Source organism: Lupinus angustifolius, chromosome LG02, assembly GCF_001865875.1.
Source record: "Lupinus angustifolius cultivar Tanjil chromosome LG02, LupAngTanjil_v1.0, whole genome shotgun sequence".
NCBI classification, from domain to species: domain Eukaryota; kingdom Viridiplantae; phylum Streptophyta; class Magnoliopsida; order Fabales; family Fabaceae; genus Lupinus; species Lupinus angustifolius.
In genome coordinates, this window is record NC_032010.1 from 20,415,974 (window position 1) to 20,439,520 (window position 23,547).

Sequence of the window (23,547 nt, forward strand, 5' to 3'; positions counted from 1 at the left end):
ACATTATCTTTCAGTAGGAAAAAAGCAAATAAAAACAAATACCAAAACTAATGTCTAAACCTACTTGTCCAACGCTTTAATAGGGACCAATTCCACCCCACACCATGCATAATGCCATGCATTTTTGGAATAAATTTGCAAATACAATTATGCATTATCATAATATAGTGCTTACAATTATTTAGTAAATAGCCTAACTCAATTCTCGTAGCACCAACCATTTGTTAAACTTTTCTTTTCTCTCTCTCATTCTCTCCCATATAATCCCTACACACTCTCCTCCCAAATCCTTCATATTCCTCTCTTCAAACTTTGCAAAATCAAACAACTTCAATTATTATATAGCAACACGAAGACTCAAATCTCTCTCTCCCTTTCTCCCACATCTCCATGCATTAGTGATCGATGGATTAAGGGTGATGCTAAAATGTGTTCCTAAAATAAACCTACCGGAAACATTGGCCACCTTTAATCATCACCATCATCATCGACTCGTGTTATAATTCAAACAAATGGAGGTGCTGCGGATGAGGGAGTTGTTGTTACTATTGTTTTCATTTTCAAGTAAACGTGTTTCTTTAGTAGGAGGAAATCACACTGCAGCTAGATTTTGCAGTCGCTAGGGTTCTTCATTCTTTTCTTTCTCAAATCTCTCTTAACCCTTATTTTCAACCTTTAACTATATATATCTCTTTCTTCTGCTACATATAAATCTCTTTTTTTCACTCACATTATATATATATATATATCTCTTTTTTTATTAATTTGATTCATTGGACCGTCATATACATTATATATATATATATGGCGGTTGATCCAAGCAATCAAAAAACTGGTTCTACCCTTGAAGCAAAACCTTATCTTCATTACAATAAGAGAAATTCCAAGCACACATATTCTTTGTACCCTGAATCCTATTATCTAGTTATTAGGGTTCCTAAATCAGATATGTGGAAGATTTGTTACCGTTTTCTGCTTCTTGCATTGGTCCTTGCTTCTTTTCCATTGATAAGTTCATCTTTTGTTTCAAGAACTTCTCCTCTTAATACTATCCCACAAAAAATGGATCATAATTCTTTTGATTCCATCAATTTGGATCAGATTTTATCACTCTTCTTCCGTGACCTAACAAGTGAAGGCATCATCATGAAGAAAACACAAGAACAGAATCATAAAGCTGTTTTCTTGAGCAATGAAAACGACAACAATAAAGGACAAGAGTTTAAGGTTGTCAATGACTACAACATGGATCATATTCCATTGAACGATTTGGAGAAACAAAAATCATTACTTGATAACACAGTTGACTTTATCTTCACCTCTAACTTCCCTGAAGCTTCAGAATTCATAGACAGGACTTTGAAAATTGGAGGTGTAGCCACTGTGCTTCTAAACGACAACCCTTCTGCAGCGTTTTACAAGCCAACAAACTACAAAGTCTTATACATGAGACGCTTTGGTTTGATAGCTGTAGCAATGAAGAAAACTGGACCCCAAGTTACTAGCGTTGTTGCTGATGAAATAACAAACCTTTCTGCGCAAAGAAAGCTATTAGGGTATGCAACAGAAGCAAAGAAAGCTGCATTGAAAAACCTTGAAGACGTGCTTCTTGAACCACCACGTTCAGCATCAGGTACAGTATAATGATTATTCTTGAATAACAATTTTTGGACATCAAATATGACATATATGAAGAAATTATTGTATGATCCGACACAAATGGAATAGTATAGGACACATAAATCTACCATTTGATATAGTTTGTTAATCTAGGACCATCTAATAATTTCTCCACATATCTATAGTTTTCCTTTTGAATTTGAAAGTGAAATTATAGAATGAATATATCAAGTGAGAGAGTGTAATAGATACATTTGTTTTGTTGCATGAGAAAATTGGTAAATTCTTTTATATTCTAATAATGTAACTTTTCAGGTAAATCAAGAAAATACTTGAAGCGCACGAGGTATCTACCTGATTTGATGGGTGATTCTCTTGAGAGCTATCCTCGTAGAGTTTTCATTGATGTAGGGTTGCCAGAGAAAGATGGAGGAAGTGGAACTGATTGGTTTCCAAAGAACTACCCAACAAGGAACAAAAATTTTGTGATATATAAGATAGAAACTGTGACCGAAGGTTCTTCTGGAAAAGAGGTATCACAAATAGAGATGTCAGATTGGTTGAGGAAGAATGTGAAGGAAGAAGAGTATGTGGTGATGAAATCTGAAGCAGAAGTGGTTGAGGAAATGATGAGGAGTAAGGCCATAATGTTGGTTGATGAGCTTTTCTTGGAGTGCAAGCCACATTTACCAACAAAGCATAATGGTGATAATGTGAAGGAGGGTAACAATAGGGGAAGTAGAAGGGCTTATTGGGAGTGTTTGGCATTGTATGGAAAGTTAAGAGATGAAGGTGTGGCAGTGCATCAATGGTGGGGTTAGACACAAGTTCTGAATTATCGTTGTGAATCTCATTATGTTGTGTTTATCGTAATCATAAACATACATTAGGCTGACCATAATTGTGGTTGCACATCAGGAATAAAGATTTAATGTTCCAAAGTCTGTCCCAAACCAATGAAAATATGTTATGTTAATTAAAATAATTAAATATTTATTATTTTTTGTTTCATTATTATTGATATGGGTCATGGTCTAGGAGATGTAATTTTCATTCGCATATCAGAATGAACCTCCGAGATGTGTTAAATTAATTTCTTTTTAACAAACAGTAATGTAGATAGAGAATGACATATTATGAAGTATGAGGGTTGAGAGGGTTAGAGGGATCGACAATTTGAAGGTGGCCCTAGAGAGCAAAACAATCACAAGAAGTTTTCTTTTGTGGGGTGTCTTAACAGATTATTTATTGTATGTTTATTTTTTGTGGACGTTCTGAAATCTAAGGTGTTGCTGGGAATTTCAAAGGGATCATGAAATTTATGAACATGAAGATGCTACATTTGAGGCATGTATTCAATGAGAGGGGTGACTTTTATGTAAAATGTTACAAAAACGAAGAGAAAAATGTTAATGCTTCCCTTTTTTGAGTTCTTCATTGGCATTTGTCTCAATTCAGATTATAGTACGTGTATTTATTTTCTGTGAAACATGGATAAGTATTTATTTTTTTAAGAAAAAATATATATTTGCACTATCATCCATTGTTCATTTTCAAATATAATTGATTCATAGATAAAAGTAATTCAAATCAATAATAAATAATACACTAACTATATATAAACTTTTAGAATTTTAATATATGAGACTCTTTTTTTAAATACGATGTGTTCCATAGTTGGGAAAGTAAATTACAACCACGTACCTCTTTAATATGTTAAAGTGTATTAAACTCTTGGCTAAGATCAACGATCTCTCAACAAAAATGGGTCAACTTTATCACCAGTAGAAAAAGAAATGTTGCACAGGTTTAATCATACAATTTAATAAGTAACTTTGTATCCAATAAGCCTTAAACATAAACTTCAAATTGATAAATTCTTTTTTATATGTTAAAGTGTATTAAAGATAGCACATGATATTAAAACTCATTTACAATCATTTTAGTCACAAAAATCTAATTACAATGAATATAGTCAAAAATTTATGAACAAGGTTCAATACAAGCAAAAAATCAAAGAGATAACAGATAAATTTTGAAAAAACACTTATCCATATCTACAAAAATAAATGTCAACATTTCAACTAGATTCAATCCAAAAGCACACCAACCAACAAGACTTTAGTTTGGTTAAGATAAATTAAAATGTTAAGAATTTGATTCCTAATATAACGACATTTATTGAGAGAGTAACCACATATTTCAAACAAAATCTAAAAGTTGTTTGGTTATACCAAAAAAAATCCAAAAGCCAAATAATGTCAAATGCCTATATTTTACAAGAAATATGTGCTTAACAAATATAATATATGCAATATATGAGTTGTATAATTGTCCACTTTTTAGTCAATGTATCACATTTGGAAAAATAAATGATTTTCATAGTAGTAACAAGACTATTTTGAAATATACTTAATTAAGGGATGTTGTATTTATAATTCTATACTACACGAAATTTCTTTATTATTCTTTTTTATTTTTAATTGATAAAATATTTTATTTCCTCAAAATTCTTATAATTTAGTATATTTCATTAATTAGTCATCATAGACATAATATACAATTTTCAAGATATTTTAACTTTAATTTTGGAGAAAAGTTTTATATTATTTCACCAGTAACACGAGAATGAAATATAATAATTATATAACTTGTTATTAAATAACTATTAGAAAAAATACTTTAATACTATTGCAATTATTTAATTTTGAGTTTTAAATAATTAATACTGTCATATGATATCATTATACAAATTTGACATATAATTTTTTTATATTTGATGCACAATTTTCAACTATAAATTATTATATTTTAATTTTATATCATGTAAAGACACTACTTAATTATAGTTCTTAAGCTATTTAACATAGCTTTAATAGACAATTACAAAGCACTGATGGGGAGTAATTGTGATATTGGCACGATCCTCTTATGTATTCTTTAGTATGTTGTTTTAGATACATGAGAAAGGCTAACCATCCCGGATTAAGCAAGTTATTTTTTAACATTAATGAAAATTATGTGAAATATAAAAATAATATATGATGTAAAATATGATTTTAGAAATCGATGGTCGAATAAGATGGCACAAACACAATTTTAGAAAAATGAAGGATTCGATTATTGTAAACGACATTTATTGGGAGTAGAAATTGTTTTGAAAACTTGACTCCGATAACTTCTTATAATACTTAAACCTCCTTCCAATCCTTTTTATAATATTTTTCTAGTAGTTTCTCACATAATAAATAACGTGAAAATATTATTAAATATATAATTTACCAAAATTGTTATTCATTAATAAATAGACTGATTGACTCTCCATCCTATCTCCTTTGCGTTTTTTAACCACCCATCTTTGTCTTAGTGACATATTTCAATATTCTTTCACATTACTCTAAAAAGTGAGTTGAAACTAAATAATTTTCTCTTTATACTGAAATTGTTTGAGTAAATAAGAGTATTTTGATAACAAATTCATTAATTGTATTAATATTTTGAAATAGGATCAAAACAAAAATCCAAAAGTATCTTATAAAATAACTTAGAGATAATTTATTCAAAACATACATTTATTATAAAATTATCAGATGTTGCAATTCTACTAACTAGGACAGGCTAATAAGGGAATAGAAGTAGAAACATGTTAGATTTTGCAGGTAGAGTTTATATAACATCTAGAGCTTCCTATTTACCTGTTTAAAAATTTTAAAACCTAAATAAGACAAAGTCTAGTATAATTTATTAACCTGTTTAAAAATATATTATATTACAAGGCCTTTAAATAAGCCAATAATTTATCTTTAAATATGCTCGTCTAAATTAATAATTAAATTATATTTTATATTAAAATTTCATAAATAATATTATCTATACTAAAATAGTATAATATAAATATTATATAATTTTACACATGACAACAACAACATTGTACACGATGTGACAACTTTTATTGATGTGGCCGGCATTGGCACAACTAAAACACAGGATTTTTGAAGTTAAAGATGCAGCATCAGCAACTGAAATGTAGCACCCACCTCAAGAACCCTAAGATGAAATCAAAATTATAGTATCAAAACTCCACTACTTGGTAAACTGCAAGTGATGGCAATGTTCTGTTGTAACAAAATCAAAATTATAGTGAAGAGCAATATTTTATGAGAGGTGAGATTAATCACTCTTGAAGCATTGAATCTTGCATGAATGGTTAAAATTTCATCACACAACTACTTAAAATAACCACATGACTTTTTATTCTAATAGTAACCATACATAGACAAGGTAATTGTAGCAATTTAAAATAGCTTAAATAAAAAGAATAAAGTTAAAGACAGTCACAAACATAAAATAAAGCTGTTTGTGTGCTAAGAACTACAGTAGTATCACTAGTATGTGAATAGTGGTTACACTACATTAGTTTAAACAGAAACATGCTACGGTCCAGAAAACAGTAACTTGTTTTTTTCCAGGTTCTGTCATCATTCATAAAAAATTTCAATCTGTTGATTCCAAGCCATGCTCTCCCTCTAACTTCCAAAACCAGACAATATATCGTTCATTTAAGTACACCCCGGGAATGCTTGCTGTCAGCAGTGAAGGGGCAAAGGGAAGGTACCGAAGGGAATCCTACTACGGCACTCGGAATAGTCCAGTCTATTTGGCGACTATTCCTACTGCAGCTACTGCAGTCAACTACCAATGCTAACAGACAAAATTCTCAACTATTAGATGCAAGTTAAGCATTGGAGATGATGTTCAATAGTACTACAGATAAATATAAAGGAAAGGTAGTCAAATTTACAAGGCCTAAAAGGTCAAATTGTTATCCTCTCTTCACACTGATTACATTGATTAAAATATATATGAAATATAGACCCCTCAGCTCTTTTGTGATAAAATTAACTAGAAATTAGAAGACTCTTCTCTCAAATCCTAAAAATATTAAAGGGATGCAACATAAATATTCAGCATCAAAAGTCATTATTTCATGGTATAAGTATATATACCTAGCTTCTCTTGTTGTCAATTTCATTTCCTTTGATAATAATGACCGGGCACTGAGCATGGTGGGTACAGTAGTTGCTAACACTTCCCAAGAATATCCTGAAGAAAAAAAACAGCATCATGTGTGGCACTGACTACTTCAGAAATAACCTCTTAAAAATTCAAATTGCTTAAAACTAGAACCAAAAAGCCTTCTAAAAAATGACAGGGTGTTAAGTAAGACGTTGAGCATTTGGCTCAATGTCCAAAATGTATATGGAAGAAAATAATCTATATCCCCACTGCAGAGAAATGACTGAAGAATGAAAACAAATTAAAGGATCAGAAAATGCTTGTGTACAATATTGAAGGCCCTTTTCATTTTATTGGCTTATTAAGCAAGGGTTTGTAATCACATCTCTCTGCTACAGTTGCTATTTGCTAGTATCATTTTGGCAACAAACGGAAATGTTTTATTGGCAAAGGCATAAGCTTGTGTGTGCCATTCCACAGAGTTTCTCTATCTTAAACATTCAAATTGTTCAAAACAAAAAGACATGACTTAATGTAAGATATTGAGCATTTGGTTCAATGTCCAAAGTTACATGCAAATGGAAGCAGATCATTGGCAAAGGCATAACTGCATGTAAGAGTGGATTTTTTAATGAGGGTAACTAAAACAAAAAAGCAAATTAAGGCTTCAGAGGTTACTTATGTAAAATATCAAGGCAAGAGGTCAATTGGCCTATTTATAATTTTAAACATGACATCACTCTGCTATAGTTGCTATTTGGTAGTATCATATTGCCTACAAATTGGAAGCATATTATTGGCAAAGGCATAAGTGCATGTAGGAGTGAAAGTTCCCATATATGAAAAAATATCCAGATTGTTTATCAAGTAATTTTGTAACATGTTTTGTTATTTTTGTTAGATATATAAAATCATAGCCAACAGCTTAAACTTTTGGGAGAGTTGGTTTTTAAGAATTTCCTCCTACAAATCCTCTTAAGTCTTAACACGCCTCCTGCAAATTCTCATAATAATTCTGCTAATACTAGATAAAGAAAATATTAAATGAACAATGAAAACACTCAATATCTTGGAAATAAAAGAAAAACATTCGACACTTCCTTGATTTAGAAATTAGGAGAATTTGTTGGAGGAAATGTAGGAAGATATAACATTTCTCTTTCACGAAATATGTTATCTAATCAAGCTTACTTCCATGAAGTATGCAAACTACATGTCGCTCCCCGGGAAATATCAAGATTTGTTGTGACTAGTTAAATTGTACCTCTTAATAGGGCCAATTGCACGAGACCCCATGACAAGTAAATCAGCATGCAGTTCCTCTACAGCTTCACAAATCTTCTCCTTTGGATCTCCAACAACAACATTGGTCTTGACCTTCGCCTGTTGACAAAGAGAGAACAAAATCCTGAACCCTCCATTTCCAAAAACACAATAAATGACAACCATCCCAGACAAATCACATTCAACAACTGAATTGGGTATTCACACACACAAACAAGCAAAACAAACAAACAGACAAAAACAAGCAAACAAACAAAATCAAAACAAAACCTCTACAGCTTGCACAATAAGCTGACATGGAACACCTTACATATTATGCCACTTGCAGGAGTTTCTCATCTAAGTCCAAGCTTAAATTTAAAAAAAAAACATTTATTGACACAAATAATCTAGTTGTTCACCATGTCATGTGCCCCTAAGTCAACATCTAACGGAAAACTCGTCTAATTAAACCAGTTTCATTATGTTTGTGAGTTGGTTTATGAAGGATAAGGAATAAAAGAGGAAGACTTGAGAACCATGAAATACACTTGCAAGATCCCTCTCAAGCCTTCAGTTTTCTTCGTTCCCCTCTAAAAATTAACTCGCAAACATACCATAAGGCATCTTCACCTTAATTTTATGTGAAGCGCGTCATGATCTTAAATCACAAAAATGTAATGATAGATAAACTCTTATTTTCCCAATTTAAAGATTATGCTTTAAAAAAGAAAAAAGTGATAGCTTACAGTCAAATTGAATTCGGAGCAAATTCCTAAAGCATGATCAAGTATGGCGTCAGTGATGCGCTTCTGATGAGCCTCAATCGCGGCGGAGAAAGCCGGAACTTCAAGGCCAACTGATCCAAAGCGATTCATCATTAACTCAAATGGAAACAAATTCATGAATCATAAAAAATGAATTTAACAAGTTCATCTGAAAATAAAAGAAAGAGAGAGAGAGAGGGAAAGTGTAACAGAACTGGGGCCACCGAAGGGAATGGGACCGGGGTTGAGGCCGGTGGCGATGGTGGTAGGTAGTTGAACGTGGAGGATGGTGAAGAAACCGATTTCAGTGGAATCGGGTGTAGGTGATCGGAGCTTGAGGTTGGTGAGTGCCCATCGGAGAGCCTGCATACTCTCCTCGCTGCCGTCCACCGTCACCACTACGCAGCCGAGGTTTCCGCCTTCTGACATCGCTGACCGATTGGTATCTGATTTTTGTCTGACTTCAAATGATTGATTTGTTTCTCTCTCTCTCTACTACTCTCTGCTTTAGTCTTCTTTCACTTCTTTTGTTTTCTTACTAACGAAAAGGACTTATCTTTTAAAACTTAGAAGGAGAATCATATAAGTTATAGATTAGTTGTTTAAGCAAAGACAATGAAGTATCTCCTGATTTGAGAAGATAAACACTTTTTATTGTACTAACAAAATAATAACGAAAAGAACCTAGAATGTGATCAAGTAATGATATAAGTTTATTGGACTCTATGTAGATTAAAATATTAAATGTTCAATTTTATTAGTCATATTTGTTTAGAGGGAAAGTTATGTAATAGATATTAGCTCATTAATAATAGACGGATAGTTTATACAAAAAATATTTAAAAAAGGAAAATAATAAATAAATATTGAATATTAATTAATTGGTGAAACTCAAATAAATATTTTATCATTATTTATATTTTAATTCAAATAAATCTTTAATAATAATAATACTTTACCTTATTTACACAATAAACATTTCTTTTTTAATATTTATAAGCTTATCCTATTATCCATGTGAGATTCGTAATGGGGTTAAAATACTCTATCTATATCATTTGCTAACTACTTGTACACTCATCTTAATTATGTGATTCATTCCCGCTATATCAATTTTTTGGTATGGGTTTGAATAACTAGAGATTTCTATAGAGTTTTTATTCTCACTCATGAAACTTGTTTTTCTTCTATTTTAGATATGTTAATCTCTAAATGATCTATCAAATATATTACCAAATATAATATCTAACTTATTTATGGCCAAATAAATATGTTAAATTGTTGATAGATCTATAAGACCTTCTAAAATACAACCCAATACATTATGTTTGATCGGAGAATTGTTGACCACACCAAAATGATGGGTATAATTGTTTGGATTATAAGGGTATAATGGTTGAGATTTATTTTTAGGGTAGTTTACGAACCGAACTGAAAAAGTGGGTTGAATTGGTTTAGTTTGGCTATTGTTTTCATTGTTGGAATCAAACAAAACCTTATGAACGATTTGGTTCAATTTAGTTATCGGTTTTCTTTTTCAGTGAAACATATTAAATTGTGTCATGTATGTTCTAGGTTTTACACTATGCATAATCCTTCAATTGTAAGATTTTGTTATTTTACTCTAATAGAAAATTATCATATAGTTTGTCTACACTAAAATCTTATAAAAACTTCCAATTATTTCTTTCGTTTATATAAGTCTACTGCAAACTAAGAATCAATATCACATAACTAATGTTTGGCTACACAATTCAATTCTTACATTTCTATAATATATAAAACTATGAACCAAACCAATTACAAATCGATTTTTTAAAAAGACTAACCGAACCACATTTTTCAACTCAATTCCATCATTTAATCTAGAAGTACCCTTACTAAAATGGTAGTAAAATTTGGATTAGAATGTTTGCAATTCAAATACTAATGCATGCAACCAATATTCATCATGGATGTGAATATATATAATAAGAGTTTAAAATTTATACAATGTAAAAAAAATTATATTGTTATCACAACATTAATTTAAAATATTCTTATTTGAAAGTCAATAATAATTAACATATGAATAATATGGATTTACTGACAGTATAAAAAATATTTACATGATTAATGTATACATATTAAATCCATTAATAAGTCAAGAACAATGAAATTCAATTATTCCTATACCTTGTAAACAAAATTCCTTACTCTAAATCATCAATTCATTAATTAAATTCCTTATTTCGTTTCTCTCTCATGATTAATTAATATTTACCATTTGCCAAATTTCATTCTTTTTTTCATCCTCTCAAAAATCTTACAATTCCACCCGCAATAAAAAAGAGAGATTAAAAGCCGTTCCTAATGTTTTAACTTTTTAATAGATACTTAAAAATTGGAAAACCAAATTGATATTAAATTTTTTAAATATGGATCAAATAATTCTCTTTATTATCATCAGTGTGTTGATTGATACTTCATGTCCATCTATCCGCATTCTTATTTTATCTTATATGTATCATTTTTGCCTTACATTCTTTAAAGAAAAATAATTTAATATAACAAACGTTACATACAAACTCAATAAAAACAAAGATAAAAAAAGATTAATCAAATATAGAATTGAAGAAGAAAAGATAAAAAATAAGAAAATTTGTAGAAGAATAATGATATATTAGAAAAGAAAATTTGTGGAAAAATAATGGAAGAATTACAAAATGGTAATTTTAGAATGTCAAAAATTATGCCATTGTAATTATTTGTAGTTTTCTCTTTATATATAAAATATAGATATTAAACTTTATGAAATATCATAAAATATACTAAAAAAGATTAATATGATGAAAATTTGAAATTTATAAACACTTTTAAATTTTTTGAGAGATGAGTATATTATATATAAAAAATTGTTCATTGTCTAAACCAAACAAAATTTCCCCTTCTCTTATCTTGTCCAAATCGTAACTCCAACAATAATAACAGTTTCACTTCGCCATCTTTGTTCTAAAAAAAATCTCAAACATTTTTTTTTCTTTTCAGTTTTCGTCAGCGACTACGAGCTACATGCATATCTCACTCTCACCTCCGAATTCCTCTCACTTCTCTAACCTCACGCGCTTGTTCCTAACCGTCCAATCCTCAAAGAACCCCGATCACGGCCGTTATCGCCACCGTCGCCGCCGCACCACGGCGGTGACAGAACGGATCTTCTAGGATTTCTATTCGCTCTCGCTTGATTAATAAATGCGTGTTACCGTGGATTTAGGGTTTTGGAGTCTGGTATTTACTATTCTGGTTTGCGTCGTTGTTTTGGTGATCGGCTTCGTCGTCCGCCGTAAATGGAGGCGCTCGGTGGCGAGGGCTGAGGAGGTCAAAAGGCTTTTGAATTTCGCGAAGGAGGAGGCTGCTAGGGTTGAGAACGAATCTTCGTACCAATACGGCACCGTTTTGGTCGCTAAGAACAATGAATGCGCCGTGTGCTTACGCCCGACCACTACGCGGTGTTCGCGGTGTAAAGCCGTTCACTACTGGTACTCTCACCTTCTAATTTCGTCTATGGTGTTAGGTTTTGTGCTCTTTGTTTATCTTGTTAAAAGAAAAAGAATACAAGAAAATATTTCGATATCAATGTTTTTTTTGATGAAAATGATTTATAATAGAACATCATGACATCGTTCTTTGTACTTACATGCATATTAACATTTCCACTTTGCTTATATTTGTGTCAGTTCTGGTAAGTGCCAAATCCTTCATTGGCGTCATGGTCACAAAGAAGAATGCCACCCTCCCAGCATAACTAGCAAAATTGATGATCTGACAAGTGATCTTAGCAAGAAGGTAGCAGAGAGTGGAGTTGGTGATGAAAAGTTTCAGGTGGAGAGCACAGAGTATAAAACCTACTCTAAGAAACTCCCATTATCTGATAACATAAGTGTTGAGTCCAATGCAAAAAATGTTGCAGACACTAATTCAGAATTATCGAGTAACACATTTTCTGGATTCCCAGCTTCCAATACCAAGGAATTTATGTCTGATGATTCCTCTGTCTGTGAGAGTATGACCTCGAATGAGCATGAGAGATCGGAGGCACATGTTTTTACTGCTCCGATCCTCGTCGTTTCTGATACCACTTCAAATGATGATAGCAAGGGTGTAGCCATTCCATTGTCACCTAAGTTTGCTAATTTAGTTGATTTAGTGGATGGGTTTTCTACAAAGGATAAATTAAGCGAGGTTAGATCTGGTTTTGGTAAAGAAGAGAGTAAGCTCACATCAAGTGGTAGTTCTGGTTTGAATTTGCGGAAGAGGGCTACAATTCAGCCTTCTACGGTGTCTTCTGAATTCTGGGATAAAACTCATTCTCCGAGAGGGATAAAAGATAATACCAGTTGTGACCCTATTCGATCGCGCTCTAATGATTCTCTTCCGATCTCTGTTCGGGATAACAAGCCATGTGCAAGATTGGCATCTTCAGAGAATGAAGGCGTGGACTATTCAGGTTATGCAGAAGCACCGAGCATCCATAATTTGCAATCTGTTGGCTCGAAGGTATCAAATCATGTAATGAACAATCCTGTCAGCACCTTAAAGTCGGCTGAAATTAAATCTCCGCCACATGCATTTGCTGATACAAAGTTAGCTTGCAGAACTAAAGAGCTGTCACATTATGGTACAAAACATGGGGATAATGGCAATCAATCTGACACTTCTACTTCAACTCAGGTTGCTAACTGTTCTCCAAATTCTAAGAATGGTCTAAAAACATCTGAACTGAAAGTTGTTGATCACTCTAGAGGATCAAATCTGTCAAAACACTTTCCACAAGCTGTTGACAGTGATATTGGTGGAAGATACGGTGACAAGGTTAGTTATGACCAAATCGTCTTGTCTTCTTTTGTAGGTTAAGAAACTTTTCTTACATTCTCTATGTAATTGTTGTTGCAGGGTCTTTTTCCGTATGATTTGTTTATCAAGCTTTATACCTGGAACAGAGTGGAGTTGCAACCATTTGGTCTTATAAATTGTGGAAACAGGTAATTTAAAACAACTTTATATGATAGAAAGATAATTGGTACATGATGTGTATGGGTTTATAATTTGTTATAGATATAATTTAATAGTATTATGTTCATAATTTTTCTTCATTCCTTGCCATTAAGGATCATATTTTTCTTTCCATATTATTAATTGATTGTGAATGGTTACTGGTTAGGTTGTCAGATTTTCTTATAGAGTCCATATTATCCACTCTTCAATTTTCTTAATTTTTAACCTTTTCTGCAGCTGTTATGCTAATGCTGTACTACAGTGCTTAACATTTACACCACCCCTGACTGCCTATTTGCTTCAAGGACTTCATTCTAAATCATGTATGTATCAGTCACAAACTCATCTTGTAATAATCACATGCCAAATTTCTTCAATACTGTTTGTGCATCTGTTGCCTGAGGTTAAACATTTCATGTCAATTCCAGGTGAAAACAAGAAATGGTGTTTCATCTGTGAGTTTGAAAATTTGATTTTGAAGTCAAAAGACACAGAAGCCCCCCTCTCTCCTATGAGCATACTCTCTCAGCTACAGAATATTGGGAGTCAACTTTGTAATGGTAGAGAAGAAGATGCACATGAATTTCTGAGGTGTGGCTTATATCTTTGAATCTATGCAAATTGATATTTGATAATTCTTGTTTTATAATTCAAATTAATGGGCCATATGAACACCTTATAGGTTTGCTGTTGAAACAATGCAATCTGTTTGCCTTATGGATGCTGCGGATAATGCATCAGACTCATTGAAAGAGGAAACTAATTTAATGGGTCTAACATTTGGAGGCTATCTTCGATCAAAGGTAATCTAATGATATGCAACTATTTGTTATGTTTTTGTAACTTCCCCAATCATAAGTGCAATGTAGTGTTGGTCTTTTTCCACATAGATAATGCTATTATTCTTGTAATTCTAGCATCCATTGATGAAAGTAACACGAACAGTGAACCTAAAGCTTATTGACCGCTACCATTTTGCAGATACAGTGCGTTAAATGTGGAGGCAAATCTGAGCGCCATGAAAGGATAATGGATATGACTGTTGAGATAGAAGGGGAGGTAACAACCCTGGAGGAGGCCCTTCGAAGATTTACAAGCACCGAGACACTGGATGGAGAAAACAAGTACCACTGTATTAGGTTGGTTGATTTTTCAGGAGCCTCCTGAAATCTTTAAATATTATCATATCTCAATTTCACTTTCTTTATCAATGGCACAGAGGCTGGTATTATTCTTTTTGCTTTCTTTTGCCATTGGTTTGTTGTAGAATCTCTAAATCTGTCTAATCTATGGCACATAGTTCTGTTGTTCAAAATAATTTATGCATTCTTGTTTTTTTCTCCCAATCCCTTTTCTTTTTGGTAGGTTACCTGTTCTTGTCTTGGCCTATTATATTCGGACTTTTGATGTACTAACTATGTGTAAATTTTCTTCGTTTGTCCAAGTATTTGTACTTAAAGGATTTTCCTTATTATTGATCAAGTGTTTGTGTTAATCAGGTGCAAATCTTATGAGAAGGCCAAGAAAAAATTGACAGTTTCAGAGGCACCTAATGTTCTTACAATTGCATTGAAGAGATTTCAGGTATTTTTGTTAAATTCAAGGACTAAATTCAAGTCATTTTATTATTATGCAGATTTTTAATATTTGTTACATGTGTTGAAGTCTGGAAAATTTGGGAAACTCAATAAGCCTATTCGGTTTCCTGAAATACTTGACTTGGCACCTTTCATGAGTGGGACCAGTGATAGATCACCTATATACAGGCTTTATGGGGTAGTTGTTCACTTGGATTCTATGAATGCTGCTTTTACGGGTCACTATGTTTGCTATGTAAAGAATTTCCAAAACAGGTGGTTCAAGGTTGATGACAGCGTGGTACGTCTCACTATGTTCTTACATATGCTTTCCTTAATTAGTAGCTCATGATCCTTCCTATAAGTTCATAACCTAAATGACACTCTATAATTGTTAAGCAATATTTGATTAAAATTCAATTACACAAGGTTTGTGGTTGTGGATTTGTATGATTGATGACTGAAAGAAGATTTAATTACAACAGTAATTTCTTTTTAGCTTTGTGTCCAAATGAAACTCTTGACTAGAACTGTGAATAGCATTGTGCACCGTGCACAAAGAATAGAGGCTGCCCAAAACCCTTTCATCAGATCTAGAACTATCAATTTGTAGTTGTGAACATTTCATCAAATCAGCTTTCTACCTTAGCACAATAGAACTGTGAAATAATAGCATTATGCAAAGTAGACAATTGAGAGGTGCTGGTCCACATAGTTTCCTATCCAATATACTCCAAAATGTTTTCTCTCTACGAAAGTGTTAGTAAGTCTATGGATAGCTTAAGCTAAGTCATCTGTTTTCACCATCAGATAAACATCGACTTATACAATATTATAATACTTGAAATGGACAAATTGTTTATCTGAAGCTTGAGTGATTCGTATACACAAAACCTTGATAGTGGCTAGTTGATAAGATGTCTAGGATAGTGAAAGGATTAGGGTTTCCCCATTTTTTCCAGACCTACATGATGTGAGCTCTAATACCAACTTAAATTGGACAAATTGTTTATCTGAATTGCTTGAGTGATTCATATACACTCAGTCTTCTCTATTTATAGTAGAAGAGTCCATACATAATCCCTTAATTTTAGGGAAATAGAAATACATGATATGATTTGATAATCATATATTTAGTCCTAACCGGATATAGAATCTTCTAATTATCTAGACAATCTTGTATTTATCTCAATAATAATAAACTAAACATCCAAGTCAATCAAAGTTAATTTGAATGATGAGGGTCTTATGTCCAGTGTTGCCCATGGCGGATGGCGGCCCATGGCAGTTGTCAAAATTCAGCCATGAAGGTGTTGCGGGCAAATAGCGGACATCATAATGGCGGTTGACAAAAAATAAATAAAAAATATAACATAATAGGAAAAATAAAATAATAATACAATAACATAAAATTTAATAAAAATCATTAAGTATCAATGTCTCATAACATCATAAGATCGGTAAAAGGTAAAATAAACAATACTAACAAGTCTTGTAAAGAGCCACAACTAAAAATCAAAGCAAAACACAAATATAAAATGCAAAACATTCATACTGTGTGTTATCCTATTTTTGGAATACACCATGCTAATGTTAAATAATTGTTTTAAATTTGTATATAAAGTAAAATGAAAAAAAAGGAAGTAAACTAAAAAAATAAACTGGGAAAAGAAGTAATCTGGAAAAAAAAAATATTTTGAAAATAAATTAAAAAAATGGAATGAAAAAGAGATAAAGAAATGAGAAAACAAGAAACAAGAGAGAAAGAAAAATAGAGAAAGGAAAAACGCAATAAAAAAGAGATAGAGGCAACAGTCGAGGCAACACACAACAAACTCAGTTTTTTGAGAGATAGAGGCAATAAGGAGAAGATGCAAAAATAGAAAGGGGTTAGGGTTTTAATTTCTAACACATGAATGGGCCCAAAAAAATCCATCTCAACCCAATTTAAAAAAAAAAAACTGACCAGCAAGCCAAAATGCCATACCGCCATTGCGGCTTTTACGAGCAAAAGGTGGACACAGCCATATGGCAGTATTTCCCAAATGGCTAATGGCGGTAGCCTAAAAAATGCCACCGCCATCCGCCATGGCCGCTATTGGGCAACACTGCTTATGTCAAGGAATTTTAGAGCTGTCTATACGCCCATCCTTTTCATAACAGGATATCTGCCAATCCCTTTGGTGTGGTCAATATTAAATGTCGTCATACTCATAGCATTAAAGATTTCTTTTAGATATTGGACCTTCCCTAGATTTATCAGAGTTTGGTCATTATACTGAAGATACTTATGTTGGACTTTCATTGTGTTTGTGGATGTGTTTATCAATTAAGATATAGTTATGTGCTGTGTTACACCAACACGGCTACGAGGTTCAACATTTTCTCAACACAAAAACTAGAGTATGGGTATGTTGCATGAATGAAGTATACATGCTACTATGTTGCATGATTATGGGTGTGGTAGCAATACCTATAGGTATGAGATATGACATTTTTTAAAAATCTAAGGCACAAGGACACCATTATAATTAGGTATAATTGTCAAAGTTAGCACTAGTTGAGGATGCAAGAGGCTTAGGATGAGAGGTTGAGATCCTAAACCAACTTAAATGTGAAGATGAGACACTAATTATGTGACTCATTTATTATTATTATGTGACTAAAGAAAAATGGAAATAATCCTAAGTTTTCAGCTTATAATATCATTTTGAAACCATTTACATCGAATGAGTACCCAAGAGTACCATTACCCAGTACGTACCTGACGGGTACGTCACATTCTTTGAAGGACCCATGCAACATAGGCTATGTGTATATATGAATGATTGCAAAAGCTTACTTTACTGTTGATATTTCTACTGCCTCTGTTGCCTATAACTCATTTAACCATCTCTTCTATTTGTCTTGCAGGTAAAAGCTGTTGAATTGGAAAGAGTCTTGAGAAAAGAAGCATACATGCTTCTTTATGCAAGGTACTCATTGGATTGTCTCTTTTCTTTCTGGATAGTCTTATCTCTCTCTTCTCTATCAGGTCTTCTTTTATCCCTTTTGTTTCTCTGATTAGATGAACAACATTGTAGGTGTTCACCAAGGGCCCCAAGATTAATCAGGAACATGATAGTATCCTTGAACTCAAAAGGCAAAGTTAGTGGAAAGACTGTTACAATGAAAACAAAACATGTATCCACCGATTCTGGTGCTGCTGAATGCATGACTAGTTCAATCTCCCCAGATGGTTCACCCACCTTTGAGACTCTCCACCATTCAAAGTTTCATCACATGAAAAGGATTTTGGAGGAAGACTCATGTAGTGATAATGCATCCCTCATCAGCAACAATTCTGATGAAGGTTCTTGCACAACTGATAGCACTCGCGATTCAAGCAGTACCGATGACTTTGGCGATTATATTTTTGGTGATTCGGGGCCATCAACTCTCTCACATGCAACTGGGTTGCCACCACCTCCTACAGGTTCAAGGGGAAGGGTTTCTCATTTGCACCCTGATACAACTATACATCATAGAAAGTTAGATGATAGTAGGGATAGTATTAGTTTTAGGAGACCCACTCTTTTCAGAGAGTAGGATCTAACCATTTTAATGTTATAAACTCTGGTTTATCATGTAGAAAGTCAAGGGAAAGAATGGATGGAAAATTTTATTGGGTACCATGTGATTATGGTCTCTAGGAGCCTCCGAGCAGTAAATAATAGCCAGGCATGACTAGGTGTTCTTGTTCACAATAATGTATTCATCTTGTTATCAATGATATAAGTGGTTGTAAATATAGATTGTTGTAAACTTTTCTATTAGTTAATACCATGGGTTTGTGTGCGGAAATGTGAGCATTTGTAATATATAAACAGTATTTTTATTCGTTTTTTCCTCCCTTGGCTTTGGTAGAACTTATGCTATAGTAAATATTCTACTTTGGAGTCTGTAAAACCAAAGCTTATGCAAACGTGGGTAAGGATAACCACAAGGTGTTGGTTTAGTGGTTGTTCGTTAGTGCTGATCGGACATGGCCGGAACTGAGAACCCAGTTGAATAGCTTATTTTGGGAGATTGGTCGGAACGGAGCTTGGACCAGCCAGTGGAGATACCTGAAAATGTTTTCCGATTATCAAGTCAGTATGAGACTTAATGAGAGTGATTGAGCATAAATATGAGAGGGATGAGAGTAGAGAGGAATGAATGTAAACAATAAATGAGAGAATATGATATTAATTATATTTTCTGTACTGATCCCTCTTATTTATAGAGTTTGGGATGACTGACATTGCGTCTGGGTATTGGTTGGTTGTAACTTAGCAGATATGTAGGAGTGTAGTAGGCATATATTAGGTTGTTCTTAACCTCGCTGCAGACCTGCTACTGTCGATCTGTTAGGGGTAAGTAGGATTTGCAGGTGACGTATGAGGTGGAATGTCAGGGGCACATTAATTGTGAGTCAAAAGTGCATTAATGATGCTTACAAAAGTGCATTACCGACACTTGCAGTAAGTCATGTCCGACCTTGGTCGGTCAGGAAATGGGCGATTTTGGGAGAATATACATCCAGTTTATCTGGGGTGAAATATTGATGTAAGGTTCGTTAAATCTCTAGACCGACCAAAAAGTTAATGGTTCGATTCTTGAAATTGACACTTGTTAGGGGCAGTTACACACCTAAAAAATAATTAGTTTCTTACCTATAATATGAGATATTGTTGGTAGTACAAAAAATGTGGGTAAGGATGGCAACAAAGACCAACAAGTAAGCCCAACCTGTTGTATTTTTTGGTTATAAAAAACAATGATAGATATTAAGAAATTGCGTGTGAGCGGTTGCGTAAATGTAGCCAAAAAAGTGAAAGGTAGGTAAGAGTCTTGCATTGAGAAGAATGAAAGGACTTCTGACTCTAATTTCTTACGGCTGGTTAGGACATGTATCTTTACTTGAAATATTTATATTTTTCCTCCAAGAGACAAGTATCAAGGAAAATGCCACAAGATGATTAAATGAGTCTATAAAAGCTTCAATATATCATCACATTAATGCTTCTAAGGATTCATTTGGCAACACATTTTTAAAAAACTAAATTGGTAACACTTACGTCTCTCAAGGATTATTTATGACTCCAATATGTTTTAGTGATCCCAATGTTAGATTGATTTTGGTTTTAGTTAATGTCCATGAAATAAATAAGTTAAGTAATGGTGTCATAGACAGGATAACATAGTGTTCTATTCTTGAAGTGGAAAGAATGTGCTTAGTTTTACATCAATCTCAAGAGAACATTTTTGATACATTTGTGACATAAGCTTGAACATATTAAGTACCTTCTTTACAAGAATCATAAATTATCGATCTATATTAATTTTTTTAACATAATATTTTTAAAACTTACCAGGTAAACTCATAAATAAATTATATATTTAGATTCCATATGAATATCGACATACTGATAATCATAATTGAGACTCCTAAAGTAGATGCATGGATGAAACTATTAATCATGAGTCATTCCCTTTGTCTATGATTGTGCTTGTGAAAGAAACATATTACATGTGATTTCATGATTTATTAATCATAGAAATAAAACTATTAACATAATAAATATATATATATATATATATATATATATTATAAATAGCATAAAAAAAATAAGTGTCAAACTATACGTCAATTGGTTCATAGTTTTACAAGAGAGTATTGGTCTCTAAGGTAGAAGTCGTACTAAATCTCATAGTCGACATGTCAATGTTTACATTGTGAGACTAACCAAAAATTGGTGTAGTCGTGAAGAATTTCAAACATTAACTCTAATGTTCTTATGTAATTATATCATGTGCATAATTTAATTTAGATTCTAGACAATATATTTCACCTAGTTAACTAATCTTTTAGTGGCTTATGGCAAAAATTCCATAATTTGGCTTACAAGCACGGATGGTGAATTGCAATGTGAAAAAACTGGGACACAATTTAGTTAGTAGCATTGCTGATAGTGAACCTTTGTATTACTACTCACAAAAAACTAAAAAAAATACTTAAATTGTAGGTAGCATCACGATTTTGTAAGGAATTGAAACCTAAAAATGAACTTGTGTAGTGAGATAATGATGAACATGGGTCGGGCAAGGCTTGTCCTTTACCCGACCTTAAATATTGGTTGAGTCACTTATTTGAACCTGAAGCTAACCTGATCCTAAATATTACTTATTATTATAGATGTGTCATACAAACATGATGAGCGGGTTGATATGAGACAGAGTCAAATCATGCTTATACCCTACATAGATGAGCGGGTAGAGTCGGGTGCTTCTCACCTGATAGTGAGGCATGATTTTACCCAAACTAAATTAAAATATGGAAGTCGTGCTTCTTAGCCACGATTTCCTTCACTTTTGACTGCACGATTCCTGTATAAATTCCATTCATTTGACGATTCGACCCCTAGAACATCACCAAATGGTAAACGTCGTAAACGAGCTGAATAGAAAAGCTAAAGTGGATTGGCAACGGATCCATGTGTAGTAAATAAGGCATAGAACCAAATGGTAGCTTGAATCATTAGGTTTAGCAATGCACAAAGGAGAATGGGAATGCTTAGCTTCAATGCTATGATTTCCCGAAATGGGTTGAAAAATTGAACTGGTACTATCGTGCCAACGATCAAGGAGGACCTCACACACTCATGTTAAAATATTGATAAAAACAAGCGCAAAGGAACCCGCACCAGGATCCACCAACTAAAGGAAGAAGAAATAACTCACAACTTAGTTCAATCAGTGTGACCTAGACACAACTATTAGTAGCTTCTTAATCTTCAAGAGAAAGATTTACAACAAGATCTTGACCATAGATTATAATAAATCTAGATATAAAATTAAGAGATGACAAAATAAGAAAAAAATAAAATAACCTAACAAACTAAGATAGCCAACATATCTTAATTTAGATAACCTTAAGACAAACTACCAAGGATAAATATATCATATCTTAAACTTCTATTTTTTTCCTCCTTAAACTTGTGAACAGATTTCAACTTGAGTCTGACTATAACCAAAATTAGAAAGATTTCAACATATAGAGAATCGTAAGATGACGAATAGAAGAGGTTCAAGTGAGTGAAATTAACCTTAAAATAATCCCACTATGTTCATGCATTAGTAAAAACAAAAACAAAAAAATAATGTTATACCACTGTTTAGTTTCCAAAACATAAACAACTAGATCTTCTTACTTAGAATTATTTACTCATTGTCAAATTCACATGGCTACGCCAATAAGGTGTTGGTGTAAAACCCCATCAGATCCTAAAATGACCAAAAGATCAAAGATTCAATTGCTATGAGTGACACTTGTTGGGAAGGGCAGTCATACACACCAAAATGGATCAATTCCTTACCCAAAAGATTGTTGTCTTTGTTGCTTGTTCTGCAAGCAGCTGATATGCACACAAGTGCATACACACACCAGCAAAAACAGAGAAAGAATAGAGAGTAGGAATAGAAAAGAAGATTGAAGATTGATGAGTTTACTTGGATACCAAGAAAGTAATAAAAGAACAATTCAATGAATATACCTCTTTGTATTATTGATTCACTTGAAGTATCAAAGAATACAATTACAATTCTCAAATATACTAGACTTCTATTTATAGCATTCCTAACTAACTAACTCTTAACTAACTAGACTAATTAGGAAACTATTACAAAATCAATGCCAAATGCATAAACCAAAAGCTGAAATTATCAACAACACTCTTTCTTAATTCAGCTTTAATCTCATTTTACAACACCAATCCTTTCCCTCAGCAATTCAAACCTGCTTCTCTTCAAGGGTTTGGTGAAACCATCTGCCAATTGGTTTTCAGAGTTGCAGAATTCGACCTTCACCTTTCCTTTGCTAACTTGGTCTCTAATGTAGTGAAACCTTGTCTCTATATGTTTACTTCTACCATGAGTCACTGGATTTAAAGCAAGGTTAATAGCAGACTTGTTGTCCATCATAATCAGCATACTTTCTCCTGCATTCATTCTCAATTCTTCCATCAATCCTTTCAGCCACACTGCTTGACAGGCACACATACTTGCAGCAATATACTCAGATTCACATGAAGACAAGGCAACCACTTCTTGTTTCTTAGAGCACCAACTTACTGGAGCATTGTTCAATAGGAAGAGGTAACCAGTTGTGCTCTTCCTATATGTTTTATCTCCACACCAATCAGCATCAGAAAAACCAACCATTTCTGATTTGCAGCTTCTGTTGGAATTAG

At 32.9% G+C, this 23,547-nt stretch overlaps 3 protein-coding genes across 8 annotated transcripts; 2 read left to right on the forward strand and 1 right to left on the reverse strand.

Annotated features, from left to right (window-relative positions):
• Positions 642 to 2,442, forward strand: LOC109338422. Its single transcript, XM_019575657.1, has 2 exons — positions 642 to 1,633; positions 1,936 to 2,442. The coding sequence occupies exons 1-2, from the start codon at positions 805 to 807 to the stop codon at positions 2,439 to 2,441; spliced, it is 1,335 nt and encodes a 444-aa protein (XP_019431202.1). The 5' UTR covers positions 642 to 804; the 3' UTR covers position 2,442.
• LOC109338429 (universal stress protein PHOS34) lies at positions 5,563 to 9,197 on the reverse strand. Of its 5 annotated transcripts, none has more exons than XM_019575685.1 (5): positions 8,882 to 9,197; positions 8,649 to 8,758; positions 7,901 to 8,019; positions 6,627 to 6,723; positions 5,563 to 5,667 (listed from the first exon to the last, which is right to left on the reverse strand). In XM_019575685.1, the coding sequence occupies exons 1-4, from the start codon at positions 9,093 to 9,095 to the stop codon at positions 6,627 to 6,629; spliced, it is 540 nt and encodes a 179-aa protein (XP_019431230.1). In that variant the 5' UTR covers positions 9,096 to 9,197; the 3' UTR covers positions 5,563 to 5,667. The 5 variants fall into 5 exon arrangements, with proteins under 5 accessions (XP_019431230.1, XP_019431211.1, XP_019431224.1 ...); XM_019575666.1 differs by having other exon boundaries at positions 7,901 to 8,022; XM_019575679.1 differs by lacking the exon at positions 5,563 to 5,667 and adding an exon at positions 6,363 to 6,552 and having other exon boundaries at positions 7,901 to 8,022.
• LOC109338452 (ubiquitin carboxyl-terminal hydrolase 17-like) lies at positions 11,590 to 19,160 on the forward strand. Of its 2 annotated transcripts, XM_019575704.1 has the most exons (12): positions 11,590 to 12,184; positions 12,383 to 13,517; positions 13,599 to 13,687; positions 13,938 to 14,023; positions 14,129 to 14,291; positions 14,383 to 14,503; positions 14,682 to 14,839; positions 15,200 to 15,284; positions 15,366 to 15,578; positions 18,191 to 18,252; positions 18,361 to 18,705; positions 18,736 to 19,160. In XM_019575704.1, the coding sequence occupies exons 1-12, from the start codon at positions 11,898 to 11,900 to the stop codon at positions 18,863 to 18,865; spliced, it is 2,874 nt and encodes a 957-aa protein (XP_019431249.1). In that variant the 5' UTR covers positions 11,590 to 11,897; the 3' UTR covers positions 18,866 to 19,160. The 2 variants fall into 2 exon arrangements, with proteins under 2 accessions (XP_019431249.1, XP_019431245.1); XM_019575700.1 differs by having other exon boundaries at positions 18,361 to 19,160.